Source organism: Chanodichthys erythropterus, chromosome 20 (assembly GCF_024489055.1).
Source record: "Chanodichthys erythropterus isolate Z2021 chromosome 20, ASM2448905v1, whole genome shotgun sequence".
NCBI lineage: Eukaryota > Metazoa > Chordata > Actinopteri > Cypriniformes > Xenocyprididae > Chanodichthys > Chanodichthys erythropterus.
Genome location: NC_090240.1, coordinates 10,170,170 through 10,180,319, shown reverse-complemented (window position 1 = coordinate 10,180,319; position 10,150 = coordinate 10,170,170). Strand labels below are relative to the sequence as shown.

General features: G+C 47.6%; 1 protein-coding gene across 1 annotated transcript; it reads left to right on the top strand.

Moving 5' to 3' along the window:
* The first annotated feature begins 4,619 nt into the window (after window positions 1-4,619).
* LOC137008756 (G2/M phase-specific E3 ubiquitin-protein ligase-like) lies at window positions 4,620-9,514 on the top strand. Its single transcript, XM_067370474.1, has 8 exons — window positions 4,620-4,687; window positions 7,948-8,153; window positions 8,227-8,323; window positions 8,405-8,567; window positions 8,707-8,804; window positions 8,890-9,034; window positions 9,127-9,253; window positions 9,483-9,514. The coding sequence occupies exons 1-8, from the start codon at window positions 4,620-4,622 to the stop codon at window positions 9,512-9,514; spliced, it is 936 nt and encodes a 311-aa protein (XP_067226575.1).
* Window positions 9,515-10,150: the final 636 nt, after the last annotated feature.

Below are 10,150 nucleotides of genomic sequence, written 5' to 3'. Positions count from 1 at the left end.
TCTAAAAGATTGACAATTACATAATTTTGCACATTGATCATACAATGCATGATATTAAAGCAGCAATGTTATCACAATTTAATATAAAAGTAGTAGGATAAGTGTAAACCTACATTTAAGTGTAAATGTGTAAGTGTAAAACTACATGTGCTTTTCGGAGATATTGGCATAAGGTAAACAATAGGTTAACATGTTTTCCTCTCAATTAATATATACTGTAGTAATGGCTTGATGACATGCATTTTATAATCTAAAATTATTAAATATTAAATGAATAATGTTAAAAGTCTCATGGGTAGACATGGGTACATATTTTACTCATTGTATAACTGATTTAAAAATATAAAAATTGAGTTGCCTAAATAATCTATATACTGTGTTATATTATTATTAACTGAGGGGTAAAAATTTAAAAAGTAATTTTATGAGTAGGATATATCTGATTTGTAACATTTCTTTTCTAAAGTGGTAATGGCTCACATAGAAATGTGTTGCTTTGGTGTGTTTGAAAAAGGTTCTGCAAATTCTACAAACCACACTAGACAAGAAGTTCCACAGCAAAATACCTTGGAGCAGAACATGAAAAGGTTTGTCATATTGTTTTTATGGTCATTTTAACAATAAATTGTTGAATGTAGTGTTTAACATTGTTTTGTAAAATACATTTACTGTTTATGTTTTTTTTTTTTTTTTTTTTTTTTGCAGATCCTTCCCAGGACTGTTTGGAAAAACATTTGGGGAAAAAGTGACCAGGAAAAGAGGAACACACTCTAGCTTTACTGACATGAAAAGAAAACGTCTCGGTTACGTATGTCCCTGAAGGAGGGAACGGAGACGTACGTCAGTAGTGACCGACGAATTGGGATATCGCTTAGAGAGCCCTATCATCTTCGTGTAAACTAAAACAAGCCAATGGAATTGGCGTGCGATATTTGCATAATGCGCACCGCCCCCGACAGGTGTATATAAATAGGAAGCAGATGCAATCGCACTCTGTTTTTCGCTGAGGAGACAACTGGTGTCCGCACTACAGCGAGGGTACAGAAACTGTGGCGACGGGACGTACGTCTCCGTTCCCTCCTTCAGGGAACGAGGGTTACATACGTAACCGAGACGTTCCCTTTCAGTCGGTCACGTTCGACGTACGTCAGTAGTGACAGACGAATTGGGATCCCAACTAAAGCGCCACAGTTACGAAACCCCTTCCAGTGCCCAGCGCAAGCTCAGCCGCCCATAGCACCGGCTGGCGGTGAAGGGGGCGAGCTTACACCGAGAGAGTCTACTGCTGTCTAACCAATACCCACTAAGTAAACTAGACACACTGGGGAAGCGAACCCGTAAGGGACGCTGCGGAGACCACTACCTACCCAATGGGGGAGGAGTTTACGTGGGAATGCACATATGGACTGGCCCGGGGGGCAGTACGCATATGGAGTCCCTGGGATGGCTCCACCTGGTAGGGGGAGACTCATCTGACAGGTGACAGCAGAGCTGGCTCTGCTAAGGGAAAGACACGGACTCGGCCCGCAGGGAGTTTTAAACCGTGGATAATACACATATGGGACCGCTCATGTAGAGGGGTCACGACATATGGGCCCCAGCCAACAAACAGCGTCAGCGACGGATGTAGGCCTGGCATCAGACACTCCGCAATGTCCGAGCCGAAGGGGGAGGCGGAGGAACTCGACAGGGTTCGCCAAGCGGGGAACACGACTGGAGTGAAAGTATGCACGTATCCGGCCAGTGGCGGGAATGGCATTGCAAGCCGACACTTAGAGTGGGTACAACACGTCTACCGACTAGTGGATGCGAGTACACGTGAGGATACCGGCTCTACACGTAGGCTATAAAACCTAGCGAACGTGTTTGGTGTCGCCCAGCCTGCAGCTCTACAGATATCTGTCAGCGAGGCGCCATGAGCCAGCGCCCAGGAAGAGGCCTCCCCTCTGGTGGAGTGGGCTCTCAACCCGAGCGGGCAAGGCACGCCCTGGGATTCGTACGCCAAGGCGATGGCATCCACTATCCAGTGGGCCATCCTCTGCTTGGAGACAGCCTTTCCCTTCTGCTGGCCTCCGTAACAGATGAAGAGCTGATCTGAGGTCCTGAAGCTTCGCGTTCTATCCACGTAAACGCACAGAGCGCGGATGGGACAGAGCAAAGCTAGGGCTGGGTCTGCCTCCTCCGAGGGCAGCGCTTGCAGGTTCACTACCTGATCTCTGAAGGGAGTGGTAGGAACCTTGGGCACGTATCCAGGCCGGGGTCTCAGGATAACGTGAGAATCACCGGGCCCGAATTCTAGGCACGTTTCGTCGACCGAAAATGCATGCAGATCCCCTACCCTCTTCAGGGAAGCCAATGCAACCAGAAGAACCGTCTTAAGAGACATTAGTTTCAGGTCAACTGATTGCAAAGGTTCAAAGGGATGACCCCGGAGAGCTGTGAGAGCCAGGGTCAGATCCCAAGAGGGTACGGAGGAAGGGCGAGGAGGATTCAGTCTCCTGGCCCCCCTCAGGAATCTGACGATCAGATCGTGTTTCCCCAGGGACTTACCCTCAACTGCGTGGTGATGTGCGGCAATAGCGGCAACATACACCTTGAGGGTGGAGGGAGACAGCCTTCGCTCCAACCCATCTTGCCAAAGGAAAGCACGGATCCGACCGAACATGATCGGGGGTCCTCTCGGCGAGAGGCGCACCATTCGACGAACAGGTTCCACTTCAACGCATAGAGACTCCTAGTGGAAGGAGCTCTAGCGGAAGTGATGGTGTCTACGGCCGCTTGCGGGAGATCACTCAGAACCTCCGCATCCCGTCCAGGGACCACACGTGGAGGTTCCATAGATCGGGACGCGGGTGCCACAGGGTGCCCCGTCTCTGAGTCAGGGGGTCCTTCCTCAGAGGAATCGGCCAGGGAGGGGCTGTCGCGAGGAGAATGAGGTCTGAGAACCAGGTCCGAGTGGGCCAGTACGGAGCCACTAACAGAACCTGCTCCCCGTACTCCCTGACCTTGCACAGGAGTTGTGCGAGAAGGCTCACTAGGGAAAACGCATATTTGCGCAGACCCGGGGGCCAGCTGTGTGCCAGGGCATCCGTGCCGAGCGTGCCGCCGGTCAGGGAATAAAACCACTGGCAGTGGGCAGTTCCCGGGGAGGCAAACAGGTCTACCTGGGCCTCGCCGAAATGCTGCCAAATCAGCTGGACCGCCTGGGGGTGGAGCCGCCACTCGCCCGCAAGTGGAGGCTGCCGTGACAGCTCGTCGGCTGCACGGTTGAGCACACCTGAGACACGAGTGGCCCGAAGGGACCTCAGATCCTTCTGACTCCACAACAAGAGATGGCGGGTGAGTTGCGACATGCGACGGAAGCGTAGACCACCTTGACGGTTGATGTACGCAACGGCCGCAGTGCTGTGTGAGCGGACTAGAACGTGCTTGCCTGACAACAGCTTCTTGAAGCGGGCCAACGCAAGACGTACCGCTAGCAACTCGAGGCAATTGATATGCCAATGCAGCTGAGGCCCCGTCCAAAGACCTGACACTGCATGCCCGTTGTACGTGGCCCCCTATCCCGTGGCAGAGGCATCTGTGGAGACCACAGCGTGCCTGGACACTCGTTCGAGGGGTACTCCGGCCCGCAGGAACGAAGGGTCCGACCACCGGACAGGGGTACGACGGCAGCTCGGTGTCACGGGGACACGGAGCGTGCCGCACTGCCACGCCCATCTCGGGACCCGGCCGCGGAGCCAGTGTTGAAGCGGTCTCATATGAAGCAATCCGAGCGGCGTTACCGCGGCTGCAGATACCATATGCCCCAGGAGCCTCTGAAAATCTTTCAGTGGAGCCGCTGTCCTGCACTTGAGCGAGCTCAGGCAGTTCAACACCGACTGGACGCGCGCCTCGGTGAGACGCGCAGACCGTGCGACCGAGTCTAGCTCGAGACCGAGACAAGAGATCCTCTGCCCGGGGGCGAGTTTTCTCTTGTCCCAGTTGACCTGAAGACCCAACCGGCTGGGAGCTACAACCATGTCGGGTAGGACTTTGTACTGACATGCCCGACCCTCGAACGCAGACCGGAGGAAGGGTCTGTGTCGAGGCAGAATCGAGACATGAAAGTACGCGTCCTTCAGGTCTATTGCTGCAAACCAATCCTGGGGACGGTCCAGGATTGGCCGTAGCCTACCGCCCTTTTTCGGTACAATGAAGTAGGGGCTGTAGAACCCCGACTTCATATCGGCTGGAGGGACCGGCTCGATTGTATCCTTCGCCAGGAGGACAGCAATCTCCGCCCGGAGAACAGGTGCACTGTCCAACGACACCTGAGTGAAGTGGACAGCCCTGAAGACCGGGGGACGCCGGGCGAACTGAATCGCATAGCCGAGTCTGATAGTACGAATGAGCCAACTGGACAGGCTGGGGAGCGCTATCCACGCTTCCAGACACTGAGCCAGCGGGACCAAAGGCACCACAGACGCACCGGGGGTGGGGCAGCAAGGCAGAGAGGGACCCGACTCAGACGGCTTGGGAGCGGCCCGGAGTGGGGTCGGACTCTGCGAGGCAGCAGTGTGCATGGGAGACGGCGCACGGGACGCGGTCTGCGCCATCACACTGCCGCCTGCTGGCGAATGGAGAGGGAGCTCTCACAACCTAGTTGTGACCTGGAGTTTGAGGAAACTGCTCTTTTTGTGGCAAAGTGGGTACCGCTGGACTCCGGAGAGCCAGCGGCGGTAGATGGACAGCCGCCACAAAATCCCCCCGGCCCTCCTCCGGGGGTGGGAGAGCAGATGGAATACTCTCCCACAGGGCAGGAACCTTCCGCTCCAGGTCGCCCGTCTCAAGGCCGAGTTTTCACCAACCGCTTGCCACAGTAGCGAGCCAGCGCTTTCCCCGACCGCTTGCTCACCGCGCCAGTTGCGGCCGTTGGACACAACTGCATCGCAACAGACCGCTCGACTGGCGGGATCCTCGCGTATCCCCTGGCTTCCCCGCCATCCAGGGAGGTGAAGGCGGACGAGGGACCAGGCCCTGTACGAGCCCCATACGGAGCTTGCCAAGACCTGGTCACCTCATCGTGTACTTCCGGGAAGAAAGGCATTGGGGCGGGACGCTGGATTTGACCAGCGCGACCCCCCCCCCCCCCCCAAGTACCAATCGTCCAACCGAGATGGGCCGGGACAGGGTGGAGGGTTCCACTCAAGCCCGACGCACAAGCCGGCCCGGGAGAGCACAGCTGTGAGCTCGGGATCCGACTCGGGCAACGCTACCGTCCCGGGCAGCAGCGCGTCCGAATCTTCCTCCCCCGAGGACTCAGGCTCACCTTCCGATGCAGCGATCGACATCCGATCCAACGCCGGCACACCAAAGGCAACGGATGGACAGTCCGTAGAGGGCCCAGCAGAAACCAACGGTGGCACGATGGGTTGCGGTGCTGATGAGGCGGCAGGGGCCCGAGGAGCGTTTCCGCTCGGCGGGGAAGCCCTGAAAGTAATCCTCAGGTCACCCTTCCTATACAGCGCCGTACCGTCATTCCGGTTCCCGGGGCCGGAAAAAACGGTCGTACGCGGCATAGGAGAGGGGACCCCCGCTTCCTGAGACTTCAGGAAGGAGAGCCTCGACCTCAGCACCGCGATAGTCATGTTCCCGCAATGGGAACATGAACTATCCACAAAAGCTGCTTCAGCGTGCAGAATGCCCAAACACGAGATGCAACGATTGTGCCCATCAGCAGGGACCAGGGAACGACCGCACCCAGTAACGCACAGACGAAATGACATACTGTCAGGGTTCGTCTGTAAAGCTCTTTTAGAAGGGGAAGTCAACTCACTCGTGCTGAAGCACCCAGGGAGCGACGCGATGTGTCAGGTACACCACTCCCTGACACACCGAGGAACCGGCCCAAATCGCTACACACACACACTCTTTGTGTTGCTGTAAAAAAAGCAGTTTTAGAGCTTATAGCTCAGCTCCTCGGACACTCGCGACCTCGCTGAACGTGCCCTCTTCACCAACACCGATAGCTCGCTGTAAATCCTCTTCTGAGGCAATGTTTTAGAATAAAACAAACGAAGAAAGGAGTCTTCTGAACAGGACACCAGTGAATGGCTCCGAAGCGAAAGACAGAGTGCGATTGCATCTGCTTCATATTTATATACACCTGTCGGGGGCGGTGCACATTATGCAAATATCCCACGCCAATTCCATTGGCTTGTTTTAGTTTACACGAAGATGATAGGGCTCTCTAAGCGATATCCCCATTCGTCGGTCACTATTGACGTACGTCGAACGTGACCGACTGAAAGGGAACTACATACTGTAAAGTGTTTTGAAGTACAGTTCTACCTGGTAAACAAACACATGGAGAAGACACCAAAAGCTTCAGATGAGCTGACACTTCTACAAGCAGGGATGGGTCGGAGAACAATTACTGTCAAAGATGATTGTGACCATTCATGGGTAAGTTGTAGTTGAAAACTTCACTTGCACTTCGATGTTCATGTCAGACTTATGACTTGCAATATGTTTTTTATGTAAGTGCACCACCTAAATTCCTTTGCAGCTGTGCTCTGTTCATTTTGATGCCGGGGGCATTGCAGATATAATTATTGATCGCTAGACTAATATAACTTACCATGTTATTAAAGAATTTAAAAAACATATTTTTGTCAAAGTACTTACATTATATAAATTATGTACAGCTCTCCAGAAAACTCGAGGAGACATACCCTAAAATGACTGATTTGAATGGGGCATGGATGTTGTATAAGGCTGTTGGTAAGACTTTGAAACTTTCTATACATACTATCTTATGTGATCTCATGGCAAAGTGACTTTAAATATTATGTCCCTCCTTATAGGTGGATCTGGACAAAGAAAACTGTGTATTGTACCCCCTGAGGCAGAAGGTTATACAGGCGCTTACCTCAATTCGGTTGCTCGTGGCAAGTCAGCACTATACATTGTGCCAGTGCAAGGAACACTTGATATGTCACCTCTTCCTTATTCTTCAAAGGAGTTTGAAAAAATGCCGAAAACAACATGTCGTAACTGTTACGAAAACATGCCAGTCCAGTTTTTAGCCGCACATGTGGCATCTTGTAAGACAGTGACACTCTCTGATGAAAAGGTGAGAAATATTTCTTTCATATTAAAACAATTAATTAATTACATATTTGTTGCCCCATGGCTAATAAAGTTATTTATTTATTTAGTTTTTTTGGGTCTTTTGCAGACGACTTCTATGTTTTCTACAGATGACAGTCCTGCCATGGACATAACTATGCAAAATTCCCCAGATAACACTTCCTCTACTGAAACATCTGTAACGGTAAATGTGTTTGTTTGATGCAGCAAATATAAAGTCTGTATGTCCTAAAAAGAAGTCATGTCACAGGTACTGTTATTCATCCAGTTCATACTTTAATATGTTTTTATTTTACATTTTAAGGACACCAACAATTTAAACCTTGCTTCATGTGCCAAGGGTTCTGAGACAGTAAGAATAACTAATTCATTCCACTTAATAATAGTAATAAAAAATAATAATAATAATGTGTTTTATTACTACATACTACTTTAGACTGCCTGTCCCATTTGCGAGCAGTTGTACCCCAGTGACACTGTAGAATTCCACGCAAGCTACTGTGGTGAAAGGTATTTAATTTTTTCATTATTATTTTTTAAGCTAGATTTCCAATAAAGGTTTTAACATGTTATGATAGTAACTGCACCTCTGCTTACAGAGTATTACTGTATATTTATTCCCACAGAGGTTTTGATAAAACAGAGGCCTTTGACACAGATAGAACTGAGATATGTCCAAAACGATTAAGGACACACCAAGAGATTAAAAGGTACCTCAAACCCCAAATAGTTCATCAGAAGTGAACTGTTTTACATTAATAATGTGAAACATTCCAATTTCATGCTTTTTTTCTCTGCTCCCAATATTATTAGCATTGCTAATGTCATCAAAAGCCTTACTGAAAGGGTGGACGAAAGCAGCACCTTCAGCATTTGTGTTACCAGGGAACAGATGGTTGAAAGAGGCATTAAACAGTGGCAGCGGCAGAAAAAGTCTTCCCCTAAAAATGCCCTTAGAGTTACTTTTATTGGAGAGGCTGGCATTGACAATGGGGCGCTGAAGACAGAATTTTTAACTGGTCAGTTTTACAGTAATATAATTTATGGTTGATATCTATGAATTTATTGTTCTCTTTTTTCTTTTCTGAAAAGAAATGATGTCAGGAATAGAGAAGCGGTTTTTTGAGGGTGGGGATGGTGGCAAAAACCCTAAGTACTCAATTACAGACTTGGACAAACATAACTTCAAGCAGGTTATTTAAATTTCACACTCATTTGCCAATGTTAGTTTTTTACGATTATTGTTGACATGACAAACCATTTTATGCAGGGCTATTGGAGAGATATTTGCTGTCAGCATTGCACAGGGAGGACCACCAACAAACTTCTTTTCGCAGTGGTGTTACAAGTATATATCTACTGGAGAAGTGGATCAGGAAGCAATAACTGAAAGAGACATTACTGACCCTGAAGTCATGGAACTAATTAAAGAGGTAGCTCATTTAAGTATGGAAAATAGCTTTTAAAGTTAAATTATTTGGTAAATTGTTATGGTAGTGGAATTTTTTTTTGCCTATAAGGATTAAAAATTAAAATACTTCTTGTGTTTTTTGTTTTGTTTCAAAGATCAAGGCAGCTGACAACACAACTGTCATGGAGTTCACAGACAGAATTTTGTCATGTGGTTATACAGGGGCAGTGTCTTTTGAAAAAAAAGAAGAGATTGTGCGGTATATGACATTTTATTGTAGGTTATTGGTCTTGATTTTTAATTCAGATACTCATTTTTTTTCTTCAATTATCTTTGTATTATAGCTCTGTGGTTCTACACTCTACAGGGAGGTTACTTCCCATGCTACAACAAATCGCCTCTGGATTGAAACTGTATGACCTCCTTAGCTTGGTACAACAAGAAACTGACATTTGCAGGCAGCTGTTTGTTCCAGGATCTTTTTGCAAGGTAAATATAAATACCACCCAATAGATAACTTGCTGAATCAGTAAATGTTTTTAAATATAATTGTCTAACTTTCTTCATTTTGTAAATTTAAGGTGGATGCTGATTTTCTGATGAAATCACTATCACCTTCATTTAGTGAGACGGGTACAATGAGGCGTGCAAGGGAGTCCAAAGTAGTCAACTTTCTGCAAGACTATTTACAGGACATGGAGGATGAAGGTGACTAATTTATGCAAATTATCAATGTTTTCACATTACAGTTAAAACTGTTCTCATTACATTGTTATGGTTATGATTTTTTTCTTGAAACTGGATTTAAAAAAATTTGTTTTTTAACTACAGACAATTTGTCAAAAAGGTAGTGCTAAAACTTATTCCATTGTAATATTTTTAACTGCAATTTACTGTAAGGTAAAAGCTCTCAACTGATTTTTAATCACTTTCTCAGGAGAGAGCAAAGACGACAGACAACAGACCTGAGGAGGAGAGTATGGGTGAAGAGGACAAGGCAGAAAAACATACCAACACACACATTAATGTTAGCAAGTTTTGCCAATGGCTGACAGGACAATCTCATATTCCCTTAAGTCATGCAGACCGTGAAAACTTTAAAATTGTCATTGAATTTGACCACGACTGCAGTGTGCGCTATGGGACACACACAATCTGTTATCCTGTAGTTAATGCATGTTCCCGATCAATCACATTCCCAATTGCACACCTGAGTTGCACATACATGGAATTCAAAAATGTAATCTCACAGGCCATTACCCATGGCTATGAATTTGGACGCATTTAGGAAAATGCAGACTGTAAAAATGTTCAAATTGTCATGGAATTTGACCATGACTGCAGTGTGCATTATTGTACACACAGTATCGGTTATCCTGTAGTTAAAGTGGTAGTTCACCCTTCAAATGAAAAATATGTGATTATGTACTCATCCTCATGTAATTTTAAGCCTTAAACCCGTTTTTGTTAATGATGGTAACCACATAGTTGGCAGCAGCCATAGTAGGAAAAATGAATGCTATGGAAGTCAATGGCTGCCACCAGCTGTGTGGTTACCATTGTTAACTGAAAAATCTAGCTTTGTGTTTAACAAAATAAAGTAAC